General features: G+C 43.9%; 1 protein-coding gene across 1 annotated transcript in view; it reads right to left on the reverse strand.

The window, feature by feature from the left end:
- Positions 1-5,355: 5,355 nt before the first annotated feature.
- Positions 5,356-27,583, reverse strand: part of IQCH (IQ motif containing H) — a gene marked incomplete at both ends in the record, with an annotated part of 65,380 nt that continues 43,152 nt past the window's right edge. The window contains 7 exons of the mRNA XM_084268260.1: positions 5,356-5,418; positions 6,755-6,863; positions 9,499-9,560; positions 10,357-10,482; positions 13,180-13,347; positions 22,051-22,337; positions 24,104-24,224. Of these exons, the coding sequence (XP_084124386.1) occupies positions 5,356-5,418; positions 6,755-6,863; positions 9,499-9,560; positions 10,357-10,482; positions 13,180-13,347; positions 22,051-22,337; positions 24,104-24,224 (936 nt within the window). The remainder of the gene's footprint in view (positions 5,419-6,754; positions 6,864-9,498; positions 9,561-10,356; positions 10,483-13,179; positions 13,348-22,050; positions 22,338-24,103; positions 24,225-27,583) is intronic.

The raw sequence follows: 27,583 nt of genomic DNA on the forward strand, positions 1-27,583 counted from the left end.
ACCCACGGCTCCGGCCGCCGCGCCTGCGCCACCTCCGCGCCTGCGCCGGCCGCCCGCCCGCCGGAGGGCGGGAAGAGGCGGTGGCAGCGGGGTGACCCTGGTAGCGGCCGCGGGACGGGGGCTGCGGAGTGGGGTTGGCCCGTCACGGGTGCCGTCCGTGGGCGCGAAGGCGAGTGGGGGGGCCTGGTGCGTACGGCTCCCTGAGGCGAGAGAGGAGTCTGAGGAGGGGGAGAGCCGGGAGAGCCGGCGCCAGAGCCCGGTGAGGCGCCCCCGGGGAGCGAAGGGGGTGTCCTGTGTGACACGGAGCAAAGGCGGCCGGTCACCCCTGCCGAGGGGCCGCTCGCTGCAGCCCGGGAGAAGATGGCAAAGGGAGACGTGGCCGCGTTCCCGCTGGAGCCGCAGCCCGGGACGGGCAGCGTTCGCTGCCGCCGTGTCACTCGCTGAGGCGCGGCGCGGGGCTCTGGTCAAAAGCCGTTCTTTGAAGGCGGTTTACGCTTTAAAATCACCTGGGATTTTTCTGAATCAAAGGTGAGGTTTTGAACCGCCGAACGGGGGAAATAAAATGCACAGAGGAGTAAACGGAGAAGCGAAACAATTCTTCCCTTCAGTAGCTGCAAGGAGCGCCTCAAACCTTGTAGACCAGCGAGCTCCGGGGTACCAGTGCACTAATTCATCACTCACTGCCCAGCACCGTACCCTGTTTATTCACTAACCTGCGAGGTGTGTGTGGAACCAGTAATTATTAATCGTCATCAGTAACAAATTTGCCCCGACCTCCCGCTAATTAATAGGCCACATAGTTAGCGTTAGTGATTATTTATTTATTTTTAGTGACAGCAGTGAGGACAGGAAAGGTGGAAGCCGATGCTGTGGCTCACTGGGGCGAGGGGCTGAGCTACTGTGTGGTCCTTCAGCGTGAGGCTTTGTGGGTGTAATTAACCTCCTATGAAGTGCACACACACACCAATTACTTTGATTTTTAGAAGTATTTATTTCGAGATGTTTTGCAGTTGACTTTGCCTTGCTTTTACTGATAAAAATGTGTGAGGAGGGGAAAGCTGTGCGCTGGTTGGAAGAACGTAGGTGTGCCTCTGCTTGCACAACGTGCTACAGGTGGAATGAAGCAGCATCTGTATTCACAAGTGCATTAGCAGAACATTGCATGCTACAAAAGCGTGCAAGAATCATCACCGAGCACCCTAGAGATGAGGCTGGAAGCATGATGAAGCATTCACAGAATCACAGGGCTGGAAAAGACCTTTAAGATCATCAAGTCCAACCGTTCCCATCCCTAAGTACCTGATCTAACCTTTTTTTAAACACATCCAGGGATGGTGACTCAACCCCCTCTCTGGACAGCCTGTTAAGTCTTCCAGATGTCTTCTGTTGATTGTGTTCGGTCGCACTGTTCAGCTTCTGTGTTCATTGGATTCTGGACTAGTCTGAGCATTTTTACATCAAAACAGTCTCCTGAAACGCACATCTTTGTGATGGAGCTAAGAGCCAGGCTAACCATTCTGCAGCTGAGATGATGTATTAAATTGCATTCATCAAAGCTGTCAATGATTGTAGTAACTAATCTTTAGTGCCCGACTGCAGTAACAAAACATATCATCTGAAGTGAAATACAGAGGACCTGTGAGAGGGGGTACCCAAGGTCTGCGACAGGGAATGTGTTAATGGGAAGCTATGTTAGGTAATCACTGTGAGATGCTGAGGATCAGGTTAGGCTTAAAACTCCAGGGATTTGTTCCCTTAACCTAGGTGGAAGGTGGCAATTTCTCCTGGACTGCCTGAATGAGATCTCTCAGGAAATGGGTAGGGTGAGCACTTTCGGAAGCCATCTGGATGTGGGTGTGCTGATGTACTACTGTATTTGCTCTTAGTGTCATTCTAAATAAGACAACAGTGGGCTGAATGCCCCCCCTCCACCTGCCTCCTCTTTTGTTTTTGGCAGGGCTTTAAACCCAAATACCTAAAAGGGGAGACTGAGTTTCCAGTATCAGCTCCAGGGAACGTTCTCTCAGGAGAATGACCCAGAACAGGGAGCATACATACCACAGCATGTCAAGTTCTTAGAAAAACAAGATCCATGAAGTTCTCTCAACTGAACACGCGTCTTCATGGGCAGCTCTGTCCCATCAGGAGTGCAAATCCATTCTTTTCCTTGCCTGCATCTTCTGCAGTTGATGCCAAGCCCCACTGCCCCTCACCTCCTCCCACAAGCAATTCCTCCACAGCTTGCAGCCGGGGAACCCGCTGGGGCTGTCGCTGGCATTAGCTGCAGAATTCTTCAGCAGTTTCTGCTGAGCAGCCACACCTAGGCCACCTTTCATTTTGTGACTCCCACTTGCTCTGTCTTCTTCCCAGTCTGGATCATGTTCTGGAATTCAAGCTGCAGTTCAAGAACTCTATTATTCCTTACTGAGTGGGAATAAATAATCGAGTTGTGTGAACAGGAGAATCCTGACACTATTCCTGACTGTAATTTCATTTTATTTCTGCTGTATTCCTAAAAAAAATACATTTTTGGCACCAGCAGCATGGGAGTTGAATGTGAGAGACTGTAAAACGGTTTTAATCCTTCCATCAGCTCAACGCTCAGAAGTGTTAATAGTAATTAAAAACTTTTTTTCCCCTCAAAATACATTTCACACTTTGCATATACTGAGAAATCTCTCTCACCACGGGAACTTTCAGATCACTTGTTCCCTGCAAAAACAGGTACAGTTTTCTTTTGTCAGGATAGAACAAAGACATAAGGAAGTGCAGGTTTCCTTTACTCCTAGGACACTGCAGTCTATTAAGTGCCAGTGAACTAATGAGCCTCTCAGACCTTATGTTGTTCTGGCTTGGATCAAGGCTTAATTTTCCTTAACCCTTAAGAAACTAGCTGACTCTCCTATGCCTCTTTTTCCCTCAGGATATTGCTTCTGCTGCCCAAACTGGGGCATTTTATGGCTTGGGCACTAAGCTAGGTGAGAAATCTACAAAAGGCTTCTTGGCAGTAAAATAGGAGGGAGTGCATTAGAAACATGCTGAGGAAAACAGCAGCACTACACACTGTGCTGCAGCCCCTCAAAGTAGAACAGAGAACGAATACATCTTGAGGAAAGATTTAATAAACAAATGCACTGTGTTTTTTGTCTTTTTATTTCTTGGCAGGTGAGAGATTATTGTACCTACCACAGCCAAAAATCACAGAATTCAGAATGTTAGGAGTTGGAAGGGACCTCGAAAGCTCACCTAGTCCAACCCCTGCCAGAGCAGGATCGCCCAGATTAAATCCCCCAGGAACACATCCAGGTGGGTTTGAATGTCTCCAGAGAAGGAGACTCCCCAGCCTCTCTGAGCAGCCTGTCCCAGGGCTCTGTCACCCTCACAGTGACAAAGTTCCTCCTGACATTCCCATGGAGCTTCCTCTGCTCCAGCTCACACCTGCTACCCCTTGTCCTGTCACTGCCACCCCTGAGCAGAGTCTGGCTCCAGTCTCCTGACACTCGCCCTTTACTATAAACATTAATGAGGTCACCCCTCAGTCTCCTCCAAGCTAAACAGGCTCAGCTCCCTCAGCCTTTCCTCGTAAGGAAGGTGTTCCACTCCATCATCTTGGTGGCCCTGTTACTTTCATTTCTAACCATGAAGGTTTCCAGGACATTCATTCACTGGCTAAACTTAATGTTAGAAAAAAATCTGTGCGGGCTCTCGTACACCCAAAACCCAGAACTGAGATTGCACATCAGAGGAACAAAACCAAACAAGAACTAAACAAAACTATTTTAGATGTTTATTTGAAACAGGGCTCAGCTTTTATGCAGATGTTCTCATCTGCAATTAATTATTTCCACGGCCAAAGCAGAAGAGAAAAAGGCTGGCACAAAAGATAACGCATGAAGCCAGCGGATCAAAGACTCGGGCATCAGAAAAACTGGGCACTGATCTGCACCTGCTTTGTCACATTGATTGTTTGTCTTTAAAACTGGCTTTGCCTGAGCTTTTTGGGATGTAATCTCAAGGGTACATGCCGTGCTTGGGACAACAGTGTCCATCCCATGGAGAAGATGCACTCTTCCATAGTAACATTTGGAATGTGGCATCTCAGGATACTGGGATTGGATGGATAAAGGTAATTCTAGAGGTGTAACTGTTGTCCTGTAACCTAACAGTGCACAGCAATTGTGACAAAAAGAAGTCAGCAGTGTCTGCAATAGAGAACCTGTCCAATGGACAGATGCATAAAAGCTGTGGTTTACTAGGAATCACAGTCTGTTGTTGAACTAGTCCTGTTGCTGGTACTTTTGATAAATTGGGCATGAAACAGCTGCTGCAAATAACTGTTGGTAACAAAAGAAAGAGCAGAATGGTAACAGGACAGTCAGTTCCAAAGGGGAATCCAGGTTGCTGGTCTCACCGGTAAGATGGCTTTTAAGTGTCTTTTACTTACAGGCAGAACACTGGACCCACTTCCCTGTTGAAAACCTGTATTTTAGAAGACAATAGGTTGAAAGGGAATTTAGGGCCATGGGACTCTCTTCAATAGAGCACGATGTAGTCTGATCTCCGTGACAAAGACAGCAAGATCCCTCCCTGTATACCCCAGGGCATAGAAACCAGAAGCAAGCGGCAATTTCCTCCTGGGATACCATACAAGGTTGGGCTACACCACTTCTGCAGGGCTGCCAGCAGACTCTGAAGTTCTGACACAGGGAACAGAAGGGTTCATCCCACAGAGAGGCATCATGGAGCGATCCTTTCTTGGCTTTCTCAGATAAAAGACATCACGAGATCCCATTCCTGGAAGTTGAAGGCAAATAAATGCAGACTGTGCTTAAGGCACTGGCGTTAGCGGGAAGCATAATGAACCCATGGGAAAAGTTTTTAGGGATGGAGTGGATTGTGTGTGTTTATGAACCTGTCTTTATGAAGATGTGTTAAGGGTGGTTCCAAGTTGTAGGCTTGATGGAGGAATCACTAGGTAAAATGCTAAGGACTGTGCTCTGCAGGTTGGAGCAGACTCTTTCCTCTGCCTTAGAGGTAATGTTTGTATTAATAAGATTTTAAAACCAAAGAGTGTACTCCAGGAATGCCAATACCAGCATCAGGAGCGTTTTATGATGATCCTCTGCTTTTCAACAGTTTATTTTTGTGCAAGAAGGAATATTCCTCTAAACACTGCACTCAGAAATCATGGCAACGTACCATCTCGGTTCATATTGCTTCACGTGCCAGCGCGGAAGGGAAACCAAACCTGTTCTTACAGATGAGAAAGCGTTTCCAGAAGCATAAAGAATAAGGCACTTAAACATTTGCTGTTAACTATTCTTCCAGAGCATCTGCTTTCCAAGGTTGCTCTTCTTACAATTTCAGTTTGTTTTCTGCTGTAATTCCTAGAATTGCTTCAATATCTTGAATTGCCATCTGTAACAGATTCAAGGAATACAAGTTATTTAATGGGCATTATAATGAAATCCAGCAGCCAAAACGTGCAGCTGGCAGTACTCGCCTCAAAAAGGTAACCAGTGTTACCCAGGACATGATGCACCACTTACATTTACTATTACTTTGGGGAAAGTTGGGGGAATTATTAGTAAATATGTACAGGTAAATTAAAAAAAAAAAATCCAATTCATTGCAATTTGTACTTCTAATTAACTAACAGGTGTTTTATTTCATATGTAAATCATTGTTAACTCACTAGAAGAAGAGTACCCTTTTTATTTCTCCTCAATGGTTGCTTTTCCTTCATTTTCAAATAAGGGTTGGGTTTATTTTGGTTTATTCTGTGCCATGTTGAAATTTAATTATATCTTCTTTAAAACTGTTGTTTCACACTCCACTTGTCAGAGGAAAACAGTTAACACTGGAAAGGGTCTGATAGAAATGATGTGATTTAAGATAGCAATCTGCAACACGGCACTCCCCTTCACCTTCCTACAAAACACCTCCAGAAAGAACCTTGGGAATTTTTAATAAAGTTCAAGGTGATGCAGTTTAGAGAAAGAATTCCCTCTGGAAAGTTTAGCATTTTAGCAGCATTGTAATGAGTGCTGTGCCAGGGCACGGGGTTGGATTCATTACTGCTTTACTGTCTTTTTTTTTGTCAGCGAGGTCATCACAAAGGAGCCTCCCAGTAAAGGTGGGTGCTCCTGGGGGAACATTCCCAGTGTGCTGAGCCCCTGCACTCTGTCCCACTACCCTCCGCAGCACTCCAGAGCACCCCCAGCACGCAGGGATGGGCACTGCAGGCAGGTTCTGAGAGCAGAAAAATACTGGGAGCAAAATTGACCTGTGATATTGACGGCAGGGTGAAAGATGTGAATTCATGGAACTCAGTGCCTGCCTGCTTAAAAGAAATCAGTGTTAATTATCTAAGGAGCTATTATAAACTGAGAGGTTTCTTTCTAATTTAAGATTCCTACCTTGATGGTGTCTCTGTAAAATAAAAAGGGACAAGTGTGGCAGAGCTGCCTCTGGCAGCGCCAGCAGCTCCTTTCCTCCTCACAAGGGAGGATCAGGAGCGTTACACTGCAAGTAACTTCACGCTGGAGTATGTCTCTTCTCAAAGGAAAAGTTTCAAACTTAGATTTAACTAACAGGTTCATGGGGAGACTTACTATATTGACCCAGACACCGTAAAACACACACTGCTAACAATAAGAAAGGAATGGTTTAGCACTTGTTTATGATACAGCATGAGGTATTTTCAGCCCTTGTACAGAAATTAACCAGGATCGTTAGTTAATTAACACCTCACCTTAAAATTGGTCTCGCCTTGCATATTAGGTGCTGATATTTCTTGATGGATGATGAAGAGATTGCGAGCAAAGGTCAGGAGGACCCCCTGGAGATCCTCTCCAATTGTTCTGTTAATGATATCCAAACAAATGAGTTTACCAATGATTCCCTTCACATGCTTAAAAACAATCGCCCTCTCATTTGTGCCTGTCTGGTGATGGAATTTAATGAGTATTTTCAATCTCACAAGGTGGCAATCTTCAGGGAGATGTGAAAGATGAGGCTCCATTTTAACTTGTCAACAGAAAGGATTTGTGTAATAAATAATTTTTATTAATCAACTCAGCAGAAGTAAGCGGTAAGGTTTCAGCTACTCCAACTGAAAAGCCACCCCTGAGTTAGGACAACACTTGAAACCCCTAGATTTGTTCAGGAGAACTGTTGCTTCTGCCTACAGTTTGTGAAGGGCACCTGGAATTCTGGGAGCAGCAGCAGCCTTTCTTACACTGCCATAACATATGTAGTGTGTACAGATTGGATACACAGGAACTCAGGGAAGAGGATTATCACCCTGAGGGGAAACACACCCCATTTACTGACTGGGACTGGCAACAGATCTTCCATGCAGTAAAAGGGATGATAATTTGCATAGATGTTTCGGTAATTCAGTGATTCCATAGGATCAAACTGTTACACGTATTCTTGGAGATATTTCCAAATTAAGATAATGAATTTGCATTGAGCATCTGATGGAACACACACCTGGGATCAGAACGCATGGCAGATGTATTTGAGTGTTCTGGTAACGTACCAGTAACTGCCAATTCAAGCTGGAGATCCACGAGGCCATAGTACATTTCTCACTGGAGGAGCGACTACTGATGTGTAGTCTGGGGGAGTTAGGAGGAATGCAGGAAGGATACAGTGTCTCTAACACAAGGACTCGATTTTCCAAGGTCTGTGGCTAACGGTGGAATCACACCAACAGGGACAAGTCCATCCCAAAGCCCACTGACTCTGCCAAGGTCAGGTCCTTCTCTCCTCAGTTCCTCCCAGTGCATAACTCGTGCACTTGCTGTGTACCCTCCATGGACTGATTCTGCCTCAGCCTCGCAGAAAAAAACAGTCCAATAAAAGAAAGCTTTGTGCTGAGTTACTGAGCTGAATCAGCTCTTGGAGCGGCGTAGAAGTGCCAGGGACAATGCAGAGGAGGGTCAGGAGGGAGGAAGACTTTGGAGCAGGGGTTGGGAAAGAGCTCACCGTTGGGCACTGGTGGACTGTTAGGAGAGTTTAGCAGCTCAGGGAACACTTTCAGATGCCTAAATCCCTTTCAAATGGCTCCTGTAGACATTTTGCAAGTTCTTATTTAGTGATTTTCAGATGCATCTTACAGCTTAATCCCATAAAAGCTGCCCACGTTGTGGCTGCAGGTGAGCACAGTGTTGCACAGGAGTAGTGAACCTTTAACCCAATCTGACTCGATTCTGTATCACCAACAGCCTCATCCATGAGGAGCTCGGCACCGGCTGGAAGAATCATGGCCCTAGAAACAATCTTTAGGATTCATTTAGTCCATTCCCTGTGCTGGGGCAGGATCGATGCAACTTACATCATCCTGACAGAGGTTTGTCCAATCTGTTACTAAACACTGTCAATGACAACCGTACAGACCGATCTAATCAGCTCTTCCCCCGCTACCAGAATTGTTCTTACGCTAAACATGAATCTTTCCTGCCACAAGTTAAGTTTGTTTCTTTCTGTCTTGCTCCCAAACACACAGAAATCAGATTTTTCCTTCCTGCAGAGGCTTTTGATATGCTTGAAGGTTGTCAACAGATCTCACTTCTGCCTCCTCCCACTGCCCCCTTTAGCCTTGCTTTTTTAGACCTCCCACTATCTTCCCTTGCTCTGAGCAGAATGGAAGGATTACTCCCAACGTCTCCAGGTAACATTGCTGACCTTTTTCCTGGTGACATAGCGACCTGCAGGCAGTTGGTAAGGTGCCTCACAGATACTTTTCTGCAAAGCTGGCCCTTCTTCCCATTCCTTACCACTATCCAAGGGAGATTTCTTGCACATGGCTCCGACTGACTGTAATTATGTTTTTCATATTGTTCAATTTGTTGGGATCATTTTGAATTCTATTCCTGCCCTCCAAAACACCTGCAGTCACATCCAGCTCTCGAGGAAGCTGTTTTCTTATCCGAGTCATTAATGAAATAGCTCCAGCGTCAAAGGAACACACAACAGGCTAAGAACACACCGGTTCACCCCCACCCTCACTCATTATTTCCTATTTTGGCAGCAAACTTTACACAGATTCTCTCTGAGGAGAGGTTTCCACTCAGCATCCAGTGGATTTGTGCGGATCACGCTTGCTCAGACTCCTTCGGAGAGGTTCATGTCTAAAGAGTTACTGAACCGTCAGATCTGCTGTTGCCTGGCTGCTGCTGATCGCTTTGTGTGGAACAATATAGGGAGGCATTAAACTTCATCCTGCTCTGCATCACGTATAGTTAAGGGTTTTAATAGCATTGCCTGTGAAAGTCAGCCTGTGCTAATCCATGTGCTCTCAGAGCTAGACTGCTAGTGACAGTGAATCTAGCCCTCAGGAAGCCGACTGCAGCAGGACTGCAATGCCCACAGGCTTCGATCTAAGCAGATCCTGGATCTTTTGTATTATTAAAATGATTAATGCTTCCCTAAAACTTTTCACTCTCTTCAGCTCTTTCCCAGACTGTGGACCTGATGGGGCATACTTACACCATTCCCAATCGGTAGCGCTTCTGATCTTCATACAACACAAAAACTGTTCCCTGTCTCTCCTGTTAAATAAAAAGACAAAAGTGCTTAATTATTCCTCAAACAACGGCAATTATATTAAATGTATCACACATCATCTTCTAAACACTTACAATTGTGTTTGTGAGCCCTAAGCATTCCTTTCCCAGCAAAGGCTGTGTTTTCCTGTCTTCATTCCTCTCCCAGTTCTTCATTACCACCCTTAGCCTCTGACAGTATCTTCTCTTACAGGTAGCAAGGTGTGTGATGGCCAAGAGGCTCCTGTGAAAACTCAGTGCTACGTGGTCCTAAACCCAAGCACAGCTCCTCACAACAGCCATAATCCTTTTGCCCACGGAGCTGTGCAAACAAACCCACATCCTCTCTGTAGTCTCGGAGACAGACACCATCTCACTCCCTATCACGTAACATAAACCCATTGTAATGCTCTTCAACCTTCGTTGTGTTCAGTCTCAAGCCCAATCAGATCCGTATCACAGTTCTTTAAGACTTAAACTCCAGCCAAAGTAAACTGACAGGTCAGTGTTACAAAATCAGACTCATTCTTACAGGAACTACCAAAAACCAGTATGCAATTCAGAGTTCATTAATTGGCATCGTGAAAACAATTTAAAATAAACTAAGTTCTGATGTATACCCAGTCCTCTCCAGCGAATCTGTGGAGCGGCACCGTGCCGCGCTCCTAGCGGAACACTTCAATGTTATATTCTGCTAAACAGAACACTTTAACTCTGCATTGTGCTAAGTGGTTTCACTCCAATTTACATACAGAAATTATGCAGAGCGAACAGCACGGTTTCTCATCTCTCCCGTTCATACCTGGAGGTCAAATCCAACACCACGAGCTTTACACATCTGGAGGAGAACATGGTAGTGGGTGTCAGCAAGGCTGGAGTGCCTCAGTTGGCTGCTCGCTGCTGCGCACCAGTTGCTGAGTGGAGCAGGCTAGAGGAAACAAGGCAGGAGTCTTGATTTTCATAGTGGCTGATTGCAGAACCCAACAGTTTGTATGGAAATGGCTCCTCCTCAGTGAGCTCACAGAGCAAGGCTCTGCTGGGAGGATCTCCTGCTCATAACAGAACCTACTGAGCACAGGTATTTCTACACAGCTAAATTAAATCCTCACCTCCCGCTGCCCATGAAACCTCCTATTACAGATCACAGAACCACAGAATCACAGGGGTTGGAAGGGACAAAGGTGCTCAATTATTCCTCAAACAACAGTAATTACAATAAATGTATCATACAAGGATAGCAAGTACATAAACATATTCACAGAATCACAGAACCATAGGGGCTGGAAGGGACCTCCAGAGCTCATCGGGTCCAACCCCCTGCCAAAGCAGGGTCCCTAGGACAGGGCACACAGGTCGGTGTCCAGACAGGGCTGGAATATCTCCAGAGAAGGAGACTCCACAGCCCTCTGGGGAGCCTATGGAGATCAGGCCTGCAGAATCCGTTTATGAACCACATTATGGTAACTCCACCCTGTGAAAATGTCCTGAGTGGATCCTCCGAATCCATCCTGCCCCACAGAAATGGTTGTTCCAGAGCCACAGTTTCTCAACAGCAGAAATTCCAAAGCAGAGAATTGGGTTTCTCCAAGACCCAGCATTGCTACAGCATTCACCTGGACAATTTTTCCAGCAAGGAGCCAAGGAGCTGGACAACTGATAGCAGCAGAGGTCATGCTATGGGTAAAAATCAGTGCTGCATTCAAATTTAAACTCCCATCAACACTCAGGACAAAGAAACAGTGATGCTGCATTGAGGAGAACTGCAGAGAGATGTTCTCCTAAAGCAAGGCTTTCCCAGGATGTTATTTTGAATACTGGTCTGCTCACTCAGTGTGGGGATACTGCACATTGAAGCGTGTAATTTACAGTATTTTTTTCTAAAATGATATTTGTTTTGACATTGACTCATTTAAGTTGACATAGCTGAAATCCTTATATAATACATCTCTGCCTGAAAATTAATCATGTTTATAATATTCTGAGAATTAATAACACCCATTGCTCAAGTCATTAACTTAAAAAAGGAGCTTCCAAAATCTGTTCTCTGCAGTAGGGGACCACAAATAAATGAATGCTTGATAAAATAATCCAAGTAGCAGTTTAACAAGCGTAAACTTGAATGTGGCTGCAATAACACAAAACTATTGTTTAAGGGTTGGCATCAGGTTGATGAGGTGCTTATTTCAGCTACAAAGCATGCATACACATGCATAATGAACTGCAGTATGAATTATTAATGTGTTGCTTATTTAGCCTCATCTGTCTAGAAGATAATGTATCCAAACTATAATGAGTGATTGGTTTTGTACATAATTACAGTAGCAGCAGTATCTAGGAAATTTGTTCTTTCAAAGAAGGATTTCTAAAAATAAAATCATCACACAAACTCAGTTGCTGCTCCGTTTTATCAAAATCAAACCTACCAGGAGTGAGAATATATAATAAATTAAAAGGGACAGAATCATTATTAACATCATAATTTTACACAAAGCGTTTTACTTAATCATTCATTACAGATCATGTGCTGTAAAAACATTTGTCTCTGGGTTTGTTTCTTTTTTCTAAAGACACTTTCCTGGTTTGTCATTAACTCCTGAGGAGATGAAACCCTCAGAAATACAGAAAGAAGAAAAATAAAGGATAAAGTGAACAATTTATGGTAATTCAGATAGAGTTTTAATTAAAAAAAGTTGCTACTTGATTACTTCTAATTTCTAAAATTTGTACTACTGGGATTAATCATATCTAATTTACTTCCCTCCAACTAGAAGTGGTTGCCTGACAAGAACAATAGATCAAGAGCTCATTAACCTCTAAATTAGAGCTCCATGACATTTTTGGAATGGTGTTACGTTCCTCCTCTACGTAGGAAAAGGGAGTAGTGCACCTCCAGTCAAAACAGGTGAAGCACCATCCAGATTATATCTGTATGTGTAGGGATACATATATATACACACAGTTTATTCTCTGACTTTTCCATTGGCCTTTCTTCCCTTTTTAGAGGGACAGCCTCAAGGTTCAGAGCCACTAAATCCTACACAGATGGAGGGATGCATAACTGAATGATGAATCTGAGAACCAACATTTGAGTTTAAATCAAGTGACAGGTGGGAGGGATGTGGGTGTCCAGATCCTTCTGCAGATGCAGCCCTGGTTGTCTTACCCCCAGTTTTGGGCATCAAAGTACAAAGCTGGGGGAGAACTCTAGTGCTTTAACTTCTGATCCCAGATCAGTGCTCATGAGTGAAATGCCCAGATTTCTTCTGCACTGCTTTGAATTTACTCCTGTAGTCAGGGCAGTGCTTTTACCTCCTTCCTTTTTCTTGCAACTTACAAATCACCACATTTTTTTTACAACTTGAAAACTACCTAAAATATTTAGAGGCTTGTTACTACCACAAATCAATATTATTGAGCACAAAGGATGAACGATCAGGTGCTGAGAAGCATCCAGAACCTTTCTTTTCATTTCTAACGTGATGGTATCCTGCTTACTTTATTACTTGTAACATTTAAAACCTGAAAGGAGCAGATTCAGCTCCTCTAGAACAGTGATCAAAGACAGAGTTTAACTTTTTTGGTAGTTTATGTTAATAACTTTATGTGTAAACAAATTGCTGCTTACAGGTTCTGTCTCCTCAGGCTGAATATGGTGGGTTTCTGTTTTCTTTGGACCAAGAGGTACTTCGAAGCGGCCAGAGCGACAATCCAGATTTCCATCTGTCACGTACATCATGAGCTGAGTCAAGGCCAGCTGGTCACTATAGCAAAGGTCAAGGTCTGTTGCCCATACCTGATGGAAACACAAACAGGGGCATTACAATAAAGAAGGAAAAAAAAAAAGAGAAGAGGGAAGATCAACGTCTTTATTTTCATGCACATCGGTATGTGTACTTCGGGTTTCCTTTGCTAGAGCATCACCAGCAGAGATAAACCACTTCCAGATGGGAACTTCAAACACAACTTTTGGGAGAAAACCAAAGGGCTAAGGACAAAGCCATTATCTGTACTGCCAGGAGTTTAGCAGCAGTTAGAAGAAGTATAGATAAGCTCAACAGCCATTAAAAGCCTCTATCACATTGAGTAGGGAATTATCTAAGTACTAAATACCACACCTGGATTTTTCAGCTGAAGAATAGTTAAATAAAGTCATCCTGGAGTTAAAGAAAGGTATTTTGAGATAGAAAAGGCAAAGCTAAACTGAGTACAAAGTTCTGCTTGCACCCACACCGCTGCTTTGTGGAGCTAATTCAGGTTGCTACTCACATAGCTACACAAGAAATCAGGGCAGAAGGCAGTAGGGCTGCCAGTGGAACGTGTCCCACAGGCTGGCGGAAGGGAAACCCACCCCATCCCTGTGTGGGACATTTCTGCAGGCAGCAATAAGAGTCTCATCCCAACCTCAAGAAGATTTCAAAGCATTAAAGCATGTAAAAGCCAGATTTGTGAGGCCAGCCCACACTGAGGGTGTAATAGAAGGAGCTACCATGGATTGCTCCTGCGAGGCTCCTCCACCCCCAACAACCTGAGCAGGGTTTTACACCCAGGAGTTTTTCCTATTTAAAAAATGCTCGTGCCTACCACGCCAACAAGAAATGGTAAAGTACACAAATATCTGCCCTACAGTGGACCCCTCTAAAACAAATCTAGCAGTGAATGACTCGAGCAAGGCTCTGAATGGTAAATGGCATCATTATAAGGATATTAAGAGGTCAAGCAGTCAAGGCCTCTTGGTAAACTGGAGTTAATTTCTGAATCGTATGCACATAGTAATGCCCTCTTTATAATGCTGAATAAATCACATCAGTAACAGTTGTTAATATCTAACTGCCAAGTATCTGTTGCTGTATTAAATATCCTATTTGTCAACTTAAATATTTCCTGCTGCATGGTATAAAACGCAAATAGGATGCTAATGGCTGGCTTTACTTAGTAAGAGGGGAAAATTCCCCAATTACCATGTTTAATTTTCTTCAATAATTTATTCTTTATCATCACTTCTCAAAGACAGGAAGGAACTTTGGTATTGATTTGTACTCTGCCAGCGTGTGCCAGCCTTTTCAACAAGCTGAACAGTAATTATAAAATATACATGCTGTAGAAGTGTGACATTAATTTCCATAAATATTCTCAACAAATCAGGAACAGCCAATGTGTCTTGAACCTTGTTTGAGTTGGATTTTAGATTCACAGAATCACAGAATCATAGGGCTTGGAAGGGACCTCCAGAGCCCATCAGGTCCAACCCCCTGCCAAAGCAGGGTCCCTAGGACAGGGCACACAGGGTGGTGTCCAGACAGGGCTGGAATCTCTCCAGAGAAGGAGACTCCACACGCCGTGGGCAGCCTGTCCCAGGGCTCCCTCACCCTCACTGGGAAGAAGTTCTTCCCCATGTTGGTGTGGAACTCCCTGTCCTCCAACTTGAGGCCATCGCCCCTTGTCCTGTCCCCACAGACACTGAGAAGAGGCTGTCCATGTCCCCCTGTGTCCCACCCTTCAGATATTGATAACCATTGATCAGATCCCCTCTTAGGCTTCTCTTCTCAAGGCTGAACAGCCTCAGTTCCTGGTTAAAGCTGTGCCCCCAGAAAGAGATGGCAGGGCTACATGAGAGGAGCAGGGCCTGTGGAAAGTCTGTTCACTACCTCAGATGAAGCTGGCTCTTAACCCAGACCCTGATATTATGCCTATATCACTCTAACCTCAAAGCCTACACCAGCGCTATCTGGAAGCTTTGTTGATGCACAATTAGTGGAGCAGGAGCCAAGTTGAACTGAAGGTGGACCAGAAAACAGCTGAGATGATAGAAAACTCATGGAAGTTAAGCAAAGACATCACTGTGGCTTTACTACATCTGGGTGAGTACAAGGGCTTTGCTCTGGCAACACGGAGAGGATGGATTGAGCCTTTAGAAGCAGATAAAGTACGAAAACCTGAAGCCTGGCAAAGAAACACTCATTAGCATGAGCCAAATTCGTTATACCCCAGTAGAAATTCCAACAACCTGTACCAGGCATGGGACAGCACACACATTCTCAAGAGCTACTAGACAAATCCCAAGTTGTCAGTAATTAAAATTAAAGGGTATGCAAGTGACATTGTTTTCATTTCAGATGTAGAGGACAGGCCCATTAATTACTTGTGTGATGCATTTCACATCATCTGAACAAAACCCCAGCATGCCAACCTGGCTCTGCCACCCCACTGGCATGTTCCCAGCTGCTGCTCTGGGAAGGCACAGAAAGGCTCCTGGATCTCTGCGCCAGGGGGTGGCTCCAGGCTCTTCTCTGCCCAAGGAAGAGGCTGTAGCAGGGTGAAGGGGAGAAGCAGCTTGTAGCAGGGCAGGTTTCATGCTGGTTGAGATCAACCAAATGCTGTTTTGAGGAATTTGTTTACTTTTAGAGTGCATCTACTGGTTGCTTCGGATATGGTTTCATCATCTCAGAGCAACCATGCTCATACACTGTCACACAGATTAAGGGTTCTGATCAACAGGGTGAACTGATGACCATGTAACGAAGGAAGATGTCCATCCCCTCCCCTGCCCCTTACTCTCTAACATCACAGGAAGGACAGCTCTAAACACCTACTTAAGCTTCAGTCACAGATACATTCATCGTGTATTTTGCCTTTAAGTCAATAGATTTTTCTGCTTTTAGACCTCCACTGCCCTGAGCACGAGGGGGAGGAAGGCAAACATGGCTGGAAGCCACCTGTCCACCTCTTTTCCTTCTGGGCCTGAGGCTGAAGCACCCCTACTGCAAGGTAAAGCAGCCAAATGGTCATTACTGCGTGCCAGCTGGGATCACCCCCAAGGGCTCCTTTCCTGGCTCAGGACTGTCAGAGAACACTATCATCTAGCCACATCCCTTTCTGCCCTGGGTATGGCACAGAACATCCCTAATGTGGGGAGAAAGGAAGAAGGATCAGGTGGCGTAAGATTCCAGCTTTATCCTGGCAGGGGATTCCCTTTTGCCATGGAAATCCAGAAGTGCCCTTTAAACTCCCTTTGAATTGTTAGGAGAAGGACACAGGGCTTGGGCAATGGCTTTGAGTTTATTTTCATGGAGAAGTTTTCCCTGTTTTTCAGTTCAGGCCAGATCATTGGTACCTACTCAGCTGAATTCTTCAATGGAACAGTTTCTAAGTCCCATGAGAACTCCTGAGGGTCACAAACAGTCTCTGTAAAATTACAGCAGTAACACACAATGGTTTTGGTAGTCTGAGGAAGGAGGGAAGTTGGGCAGAACCATGAGCCTACCAAAATCAATCAAGGGGTTGCACTGTGTCTCAGGACAGGGAATAGAACTGTTCTCACAGACTATTAAAAATACCCCAAACCACCCAAAATGAAAATGTTTCTCAGAAATATCAACCCAACTCCACCTCTGTGGCACATAATCTTCAGTCCAACAGCTCCACAGAGCTCCAAGCACAGGCAGAACAAAAGCTCAGACCTACTTGTTGGTTTGAGTTGTTCCTCTCAGCAGGCTAGAAACGTTGGTCAGTTAGGTTCAGCCCTAGTAACATCAATTGGATTGGAACAGGAATTCCTTTGAAGTAATAGAAAATGGGCATCAAAAGCTTCTAGAAAGCCTTGAAAATCTGAACTGTGGGTTTGCTTTGGGTTTATGATTTTATGAATGTATTTCCATCACCTATAAGGCAATGTCTATGGAGGGCTGGCAGTTACTAACTGGATAAATTATCATCTCTGGTAAATCAGGAGCTGTTAGAAGATGACCTGGGCAAAGGTCAAGTTTAAGTAAAGAACGATGCAGTCCTACAGATTAACAAACACCTATTGCTTGAGTCCATCCTCATTTTCTGAGGATATACCAGGGGGTATATGCAGTTGTAGGTGTCATATACTGACAGGATCACATGGCAGAATAACACAACAAGAGGCACTTCCACCTGGTTTTGGGACTTTGAGGACACTTACACGTTCAGAAATTAAACTGGAACAGAGCTCACATGTAAAGGGCAGAACTGAGAATTGATTTTCAAACAACAAAGAGAAGTTCAAAGATAATCAGATCTGGGGTTTTATTATGATTTAAAGTTTTTAGAAAATAAAAAAGTAGGAATGGTAGTTAAATTTTAGGTAGTCTTAAGTTTCCTTATGAGAGCATAGCTTCAGAGCTTGTGCTTTGTGCTAAAGACATCTCCAGTGAATAAAGTCACAATTATAGTGTAATTCTTTACAACTGTCATAAAAATGCTCCAGCTTTAAAATGCAAACTTGAGACGGGAAGGAAACATAAATCCTTAAGGAGTTACTGAATTATAGCTTTTCTTTCTCCAGTTCAACCGGTTTATCTGCATCTAGTATCGATGTTTGCATTACTGCACAGAGCACACCTGCTATTTTTAAAGAAGTGGGTGAAAGACGCTGTTAAAATGTCAATTAGTAAAATATTAATGCAGCCTGAGCGTTGAGAAGAGAGCTGCTTTTATGACTTTTCAGTTTCCCAATACAATTGATTATTTCAGCAGCAGCAGAGGACAGGATCTTATCCGGCTGCCATCTCGTGGTAGCTGCTGGGATGGTCTGGAGCTGGTATGAAAACTTAAATTTTAGGGCCTCAGAACTGGCCCCTGGCCTCTATCCTGCAGAGTGTAAGGCTGGAAGATGGGCAATGAAAACACTGTGACTCTTGTTGGAAAATGACACACAGAAAATTCTACATTTTCTCTGGAGAATCGCCAGGTTGGAAAAGACCTTTAAGATCATGAAGTACAACCGTTCCTGTCCTGTGCTAAACCACATCCCTGAGCACCTCATCTACCCTTTTTTAAAACACATCCAGGGTGGGTGACTCAGCCCCTCCCTGGGCAGCCTGTGCCACAGCCCCACAACTCTTTCAGGGAAGAACTTTTCCCTCACATCTGATCTGACCCTGCCCTGGTGCAGCTTGAGGCCATTTCCCCCTGTCCCATCTCCTGTCCCCTGGCTGAAAAGACCATCGCCCACCTCTCTACAACCTCCTTTCAGATAGTTGTAGGTGGTGAAAAGGTCTCCCCCCTCAGCCTTCTCTTCTTCAGGGTAAATCTTAAGGCACCTACATGACTACAGAAGAATCCATCAGCTGAAAGCATCCCTCAAAGCAAGAACTCAGCTGTAACACCAGAGCCGAGCGATGGGCTTCAGAGGCAGCTGTACTCTGCTTCTCCTCACTGTGCGGCTGATGCTGGCTGGCAGCCCTGCAGCCACCGTCTGCAGGGTCTTCTGAAGCCACTGGCCCGGGAGGGAAGATACCCACCTAACCATTCCCAGCTCTCTAATTGTCCTTTTGGTGTGTTCTGCCTCATCTTCTCCTCTGCACCCAAACTGAACTTCATCACTGCAAGAGGTGGGGCTGTGTAAGCTAATGAAAAAGGTGACTTATGACCCTGCTTCTCCAAATTATCTGTCCATAGATCTGTGGATGTAAGTAAGTTCATGCATTCCAGCAATGCCACTCAATTAAATGGACTTATTTGGGTGCAGCTCCTTGACAACTTGGGATCTGAGCAGCACTGAGTCAATACTGTGCAGGACTTCACTTATAAGGGTTATGGCCTTGCTCTTGAAGATCAGTCTTGGCAATTACAGTGGGGATCAGAAGTGATTCCTCCACATTTTTCCCCCAGCATATGAAAAACCACATCTCCATCTCCCTTTCCCTTGGGAGCAAATCACAGTGGGTACCTTCACTGCACTCCTGGGTGGCAGTGCAGAGAGAGGTGCAGCCAGTGGTAGGCTCTGCCTTGCCACCTTTCTCGGCAACTCCAGTCTCAACCTCAGAGTTATACACAAAATAAACAATGAAATGCAAGAAATGAAGTACAATATGCAGTGGACTGTGGGACAGACAGGGTGAAGACATTCAGACAGGAGGTAGGTCCTCCTACAAGCACTACCCTTGAGGCTGTTGGTTGTAAACTGCAACCTCCTGTAGTTCTGCCATGACTTAAGGAAGAGCTTCACATGGCTGGAGGACAACACGGTCTGCAGATGTCTGTGAATGACTTGCTGTACGTAGGAACAGTGACAAACAGGCTGGCTAGGGATGCACAGGCAGGAACAGACTGAAAAGCTCCCTTGTGAGGATGGGGAAGAGAGAGCTGGGAGAGACCTGGGTAACACGTAGAAGGAAACAGAAAAGCCAGTGGAAATACGAGGCAGTGTATCTTCTATTACAGCATCACCCAGCTCCTCCAGGCCTGAGGATAACATCCCTCTTGCCAACTTTTGGCCAGCATAGACCACAAGAACTGCAAGACAGTAAAGATAAGGGCACAGAGCTCCTCAGTGACTCAAACAGAGGTTATGCTCTCATTTCCACACTCATTCTGGCTTTCCTGATGAATTTTCTGACAGATGTGCATTGCTCCTTACCCATCACGCAGAGCATCTTTGCCACTACTGCTCCAAAGGAACACAACAAAACAGCAGGAACACACTTGCTAAAAGCAGCAGTCAAAAAAAAAAAGTAGCAATACCCCATTGTTGATATAAACCCAATATTATTCTTATGACATATGGGTTTTTAAATGCTTTTAGATGAAGAGTCTGAAACTCCAGGCACATGCATTGCTCTCCACTGCTCCCAAGCCCCCTTTGCACGAGCGCACTGGGAAAATACTTGTGAAGACACGTGCCCTTCAGATTTCTTAAAGAGTTGTATTTATGGAGCATGTAACTTTATGAAGGTTTCAGGGATTTTCAGGGATTTAAATACTCTGACTGTATTGGTAACAGATGTTCAATGATACGTTTAATTTTTAGTTTTACTGAAAATATCATGTATTGGTTGATATTTTCTGTAAAATATAACTTGGAAAGAATGCCTGAGTATACTGTACTTCCAGGAAATGTATCTGAGCCTTTCAGCTACGGCGTTAAAGTGGGCACTTCTGAAATTAGTGAGCAAATGTTCTGAGAGTCTAATAGGATTTCTTGTTTGCCAAAAAAATAGTGCTTTCAGAAAGACACTCTTTTGTGTAATCTTTCTCTCACAAGACAGATGGCATCATTAATTGCCTCCACATCAAGTTAAATTTAAAAACCTGTGCTTAAATAGCAACATTAAAAGTTGTGGTACATGCTAACAAACATAGGAAATAGTAAGGTAGGATCAGTTGGAAGCAAGGGAAGAAAACCAAGACAGAACAGACGGGAATAAGAGACCACAAGAAACACTGACCAATTTAATATGTCCATGCCAGGAAATGTCCCAACCTTCATAATCTAGGAAGCATTTCTGTGTTTTGCTGAAGTCCTGGCTTGAGGGAAGCGATTGGCAAAACTCCCGTTGACTTGAGTGGGTGGGAATGTCATCCCTTAATCTTTTTAAAGCAACTTTAGATGGAAGTTGTCCAATGTGGCTTATCTGCAGTTCTAATTATAATGCCTGTGTAAATACGTTCGGGGAGTCAAATGTAACTGTGATCTGTATTTCAGAGCTAACATTATTCCAAAGCTCTGGTTTACCACAACCACCCTACAGCGGTATCTGTTACCAAAACCCTGATTTTAAGCCTCCTCCAAGCTTAAAAAGGAATAGAATTCTCATAGCACTGCCAAAAAGCCAGCTTTTGCCAACACATACCATATGCTCACTCTTTGGTTTTAAATACGAGCCCTGTGTTTAAAGCCTTTTCTTGCACCATCCAAGCTGTGATTTTCAGATGCTGGGGAGAAACAAACACCCAGATGGCTTTGGGTGCATGGAGCTACACTGGCTCCTCAAAGTCCAGCCCTACTACCCAGCCACTAGGTATCTTCCCTTGTACAGTTAAATGCTTTGTAAACTCTCTTGATGGAAGGCTGTAGAATAAAACGTCAGGAGATTGAAAAACCAAGGAGATGCGCTGAAGATACAAGATAGAATTGAGCCTTGATGCTGAGATACTGAGTTAGCACCTGTGTCCACCAGCTGATTTTGAATCTGTATGGTTGTAAGCTCAACAATACTATTTGTTATTAATAACGAGGATTTTATGTTCTTTAAAAGTTACCTCATTCTCTTGAGCCTTCAACCAGCAGCCACCACCAGAGCACTGAACACTCAGTTTCTTCACCCAGATTTGACTTTGACTTCAGCCTGACCTTATGCTTTAGCTGTGCACAGCCATCGTAACATCCAAACCAATTCTCCAGTATCAACCAAATGTGGAAGAAGGCAAAAATCATCATTTTAAAATAAAAAAAAAAATAGTATTTTCTTACCACTCAGCTTTGAAAGAAGCCATGTGGGCTTTGCTGGTTTGTTACTCTTCAGGCTGATGAAAGAGGTTTCTCAGGTCCACCTGGCAGATCAGGTCTAAATTTTATGCTACTGTTAGAATAACCACATGCTTTACCTTCACCCACATGCCCCATAGCCTAGAAATAAAGTCTATTCAAAAGAGCAAAGCCTTCTCCTGCTACCTGTTGGAATCAAATAGGAAAGCAGATATTTCTTGATCTCAGAGAGGAAGAGTGAAGTAACAGATGTGCCCCACTCACCTGCTGCTCCATCGTTTGGGGATGGATGAAAGTCACAAAATCAACTGAGAAGTAACCAAGCACTCCTTTCAATTTACAGGTTTCTCCAATTTTTAAGCAGAGTGAATGAAGAACTGCTGGATCAACAGAACGCTGTGGAATGGTAGTGCCAGATGATCGCAAAGGACCGTCAGCATGGAGCTGGTCTCCAGACGACACTATTTTTATCTTGCCTGTTGGCTCTATCAGCATATCCACAGTAAGGTTTGTGACATTTTCTGAGCATGGGAAGGCTTCTATCACACCACCTAGTAAGAAATGAATTAGCTGTTAAGCTTGTAATCAAATTCGCATGCGATGCTCTTCGGAGTGCACAGAACGAAACCATCCAGCTCCTATTGTGCTCAGACATTGCAGGGAGGACTGCTATGGAGATACAGCAGGTACATAAATGTCATGTGAGCAGCAGAGCTGGAACCCATGAATCTCTTAGAAGAGAAAGATGTCTCATCTTCTATAGCACCGTACTGTTCAACCAGTGGCTTTGGAGCTGCAAATGCTTTGCAGGCAGTTCCAAACTGGATATATTACATATCCAACTGGACAAATATATTGGGTCATATGAATCAACCTAAATGCCAGGCGCAGAACAGCGGTAAAACAAGACCTCAGGGCAGTGGTATCTCCTCTTGTGAACTAAAATTGGAGGTGCCCACCCATAGGATGGTTTTATCCAAGGAGGCCTAAGGCTTTTTGGTATTCACCCACATGAGGGACCTGGGGTGTAGGTGGGAAGGCTTGTAGATGACAGCTTCTAGCATGGTTTTCCATAAGAAGAAAAAAAAAAAAATCAAAAAAAAAAAATCACAAAGCAAGCTGCCTGGCATTCTGGATTTGCCTCTTCACTGCATATAACGCCTGAACTCATTCAATTGAGGTAAACTACTACCTAATAAAAATTGGTACTGGGTAGTTAACTGGCATTATTGTAAAACCCAAGCCCACAACACCATTTTCAAAGCTTTGACCCATCCTTGTCTCTTCCACAGATAAAGAAACATATGGCATGTACCTTATCCATTCTACCTGGTACAAAACGATGGCAGGGGAGAATCACCATGGAAATTTACTGCCCTGCCACAAACTCCTTTTCCATCCAAAATTCAGCATACAAATAAAGGATATTAACATGTCTGTGCCAAGCTCACTCACAGATACACTGATGTGCAGTGATTAGACAAGGGTTTTATCTGCGCTGCCTCTTATGGACAAACACAGGCTCATTCCAAGCTCCAGGCCAGTTGGATACTGGCCACCTTTCAAAGGTGCCATGAGCAGGTTTAATGCAGACAGCCCTGCTGAGGACTCAGCACCACGTGAACAAAACCATTCAGCTATTGGGTTGGGACTTTTCACCTTCCTTTGGTTAGAGGGCAAGAAGGAGCACAGCAATGGTCTAACAAGGAGTCAGTGCAATGTACCACAAGGGACAGTATGGCACTGTGTTATTTATTCATCCTCAGGGGCAGCACGACCTGCCTGGAAGGCAAAAACAGGGGAGAAAGCTCAGCTCTTCTCCAAGCTGTTATAGGTTACGAGCACATTCGACTTCACACAACATATGTATGTAACATCCAGAGTTTACGTATAGCTCCCTACCTGGTCCTATGGGAGGGAAAAGCAAGTCTCAAAGATGTTAGCTCACCAACACCTCACAAAGAAAAATATTCTCACTTTTACCTATGTGTGAACTCCTGTGCTAGCACGCCCTAAGGCCCTTTGCCAGAAGTGACAGCCTTTAGTACAGTAACCCAGGATTATGGAGTTGGTGCTTACTGATTCAGAACCAGGTGAGGAAGGTAATCTGGGATTAATACAGGTTCAAAGCTTGGGTAGGACACAGGAATGATAGAATAGTTGCCTCTAATTCATTCGTAAATGAACATCTGAAGCACAATGGAGAACTAAAAGGAGATAAATATTTAAATGGGCCCAAGATTAACAAGAATATGGCATACATTATGGTATAATTACTCCTTATAACACTTAACAGCGACTTTGCAGTCTTATTTACCTTGACTAAGAAATGTTTGGAGGAATTTTTCCCATGTAGGGAATCGTTTCTCATTGACTGGCTGTACGTGCTGTGCTAAAAGGCCCGGCAGCTCCTGGGAGATCTTCACCAAAGCTGGCTCCTGCAGAAACAAATTAAATAGAACCACAAGCAATTTTACTACAGAAATGAAAACTGCTTGTGGGGTGATTAAAAACCAGGCCTCCAACAGGCAAAAAAAAAAAAAAAAAATGTGGTTACTGTTTACCCACAGTCAGGAAGCCTTTTTTAATTTTTCTACTTACTCCTCTTCCCTCCTATTGAAAACTGTCCTTCTTTGAATGACAATCCCCCTCTTCAGCACAGCATCTATTTTGTTATAATTTATATCAATAATTTGATCTGGCAACTGAAAATGCTAAGCACTTGGTGGCTGCTTAGGGATCAATACCAGCAGTCGATAACTTCTACATTGTTTATATTTTGAAAGTGAGCCTATTGAAACAGTCACATATGCCAGGAATGGTTTTACTGGCTCTATGATTAAGCTGTTATATCAACCCAAACACCTTTCAGTAATAAAAAGGAAGAAGAATCAACCAAACCCACTTGTAAAGCAGGAAATATCCTTTGACATTCTCCAATCTGAAACAAACTCACAAGTGTATTCGTGCCTCTGTCTTTGATAGAATGTGATGGGCCATACCACAGGAGAAAAAACAGCTTTTTCCTAGTTTAAAATTCTTTACTGTATTATCACACACACACACACACACAAAATAACCCCATTAAATACAGAAACTAACTGCATTGCTGTTACTGTTCAAAAATGTCCCAGAAGTACACAAGCATATAAAGTGCAAGAACCCTGACTCTATTGCTTCAGGCTCCTTTTCTTGCTGCTTCATAAGCATTTGCCTGCTTCCCCTGGGTCTCTTTGCTTCTGTTTTACATCCCCTCTCTTCAGCATCCTGTGCTCCAGAAGATGACCAACTGTCCTCCGATCTTGGCAATGTCCTAAGCCACAATCGTATTATCTGGACCTCTGGAGGAACATGATAAAACCTTATGGCTGACATCTAAGAATAGGGAAAAAAAACCCCAACCCAACCCCAAACTATTTTCGCAGACCAGTGAGTTTGAAGAGATAGGCTTTGTCCTGAAGCCTGTGATGTAATGTCAACACAAACAGAGATTCAAACCCAGCTTACTGTGATACATCTACCAGAACAAGGGGAAGGAGGATGGGCCCATGATCAGGGTATCAATTTTGTGTAGGAGACCCAGATAGATGTTCCTGAATGCAGTCTGACTGTGAGACTTTGGGAAAGTGGCTTTCTGTCTGTGCTCCAGCCATGAAAAGGAGACAACTGCTGTCCCCACCTCACACAGAACTGAGGAAAAAAATGCCTTAAAGCTACTGAAGTGCTTAGATAATGGTGCTGATCTGGGCTGTGTGGGCTCCTATCACATATTAAAGAGAAAAGTATATTGTTGACTTTCAACCTCTCAGAAAAAAATGCTAAAAACTGGTTTTACTCAGTATAACAATATACTAAGCAGCACAACCTTATCTGATGGCACAAACAAAGGACCACATAAATAGTGAGATCTGAGTTCTGAATTTACCCAGATTCTGGTCATACACTGCTCCTTTCCTTAAAATCTGAGGGTTTGGATCTCTCAGCTGACAGACAGAGCAGTGAGCAAATACCAGTCGACTTTGTCTTGTTGAGAAGTCACAGGATGGGGTGACTCATGAACATAAAGGCAACTTTAGAGAGAGGATCTAAGTCATAATGGATGTCATGGAGTTGCTGACCTAGAAATCCGTTTGCAGGTGTCAGGGCATTCAGTCTGTCACACCAAGTCTCATGCCAGAGATCTAATGATTTTGGGTATTGGGCAATTTAAGCAGAAATATAAAAGAAAAAGTAACACAATGGTTGCCTGAAAGCTTCTGATAAATTACTAGCGGGGAAAAAACCCATAATCCCTGCTGGATGTGCAGAAGCAGTTGAGAGGGCTGTGAGCAAGTTTGTAGAAGTAAAAATTAAACTATGGGCATGTGAACTGGGACACAATGTTCCATTGCAAATACTCTGAAGGACATGAGGGTGGCTGTGCCAGCTCTAAGGAACAGTGCTGGGGATAGCTGTAGCTCCTTTCAGACAGTTATTTTTGAGGATTGCACACGGCTGTGAAAGAAAACTCCCTAATGGGGTTGCAAAATCAAGCAGAACTTCTAAACTTTGAAGGGCACACTTCCCTGGCTCACAAATGGAGGCTGCTGGTAAGACAGATTCTCCGTTCACTCCATCCATCCATCCATCCATCCATCCATCCATCCATCCATCCATCCATCCATCCACCCACATTCCACACTACAAGTCTCTGTACATATGATGGACATTAGACAGGCAAGATTGTTGTGGTACTTTTGACAGACCCAGCGTTGGTGGCTTATAAAGAGGTCAAATAGCATTTGAAGAAGCATTTCTTGTTCTGGAGACCAAACCCAACGTAAGGGTGTAGTTAACAAGTCATGCCTAGATAATCAAGGTGTTCACAGAAGGGAGCCGGGCAACCGCTTTTTAAGGATCAGCACCTGGAATTGTAGTCGATGAGGTTTTTTTTGCAACTGTAAGCTGTAAAAAGGCAATAATCCTGATTATAGGGAGTTTTAGTAGACAAATTCAAGCCCAGATCCACCATGCACTCATGAAGTCAACCCTTTTAAAAGGATCAGTGCTCGGTAGGCTAATTTCATTTAAATTGGACGGTATCTCCAGCAGAGCTTACCAATGTTTTATCTCTTGATGTGGCCCAAAACAATTCAGAATCATAGGCTCAATGGAAACAGGGAGCATTTGTTCAAATCTTTCAGCTTTTTCTTGTTTCTTAGTACCAGTAAAAAAAAAGGAGCCATCCAAATACTGTTTACATCACGTAGAAATCTTTAAATCTATCCAAATCTGTCTGCACTTAACAATGAATAAGCATGAAAAACCCCCAACAACCTTTCTCCTTAAATGTAAAACAATTTCTCACCCTTCTCCTGGCTGAATTTTGAAAGGCTTTCTTAGAATGGCAGTTGCAACAAAAAATTAGGTCCAAATGTAGCATATGTTAAGGCACTGGGAGGAAATCTACCCGAGACAAATCAGTCAGCGAAGAAAAGCCTGTTGAGAAAATAAGTAAATAAACAGAAAGAAGAAATAGACTTAGAAATGGGAAAAAAGACCTGAGGATAGAAAGAGTCTGCAGAGCAGAATGCATGAGAAAGACTTCAGGCTTTTTAGCTGAAAATCAGATTGAAAGGAAATTATTTAGACCTTGCAAAAAAAGAGTGAAGAAAGTAACTCCAAATAAGTAAAGCTGACTGGGCCAGGGAAGAATAAAAATCAGCAGACAGACCCTCAGCAATACAAACTGCGACATCTCTGCTGAAGTCAATGAAGCTGGGGCAATTTATGCCACTTCACTGGCACTAGGACAATT

Source organism: Gallinula chloropus (assembly GCF_964237585.1).
Source record: "Gallinula chloropus genome assembly, chromosome: 9".
NCBI lineage: Eukaryota > Metazoa > Chordata > Aves > Gruiformes > Rallidae > Gallinula > Gallinula chloropus.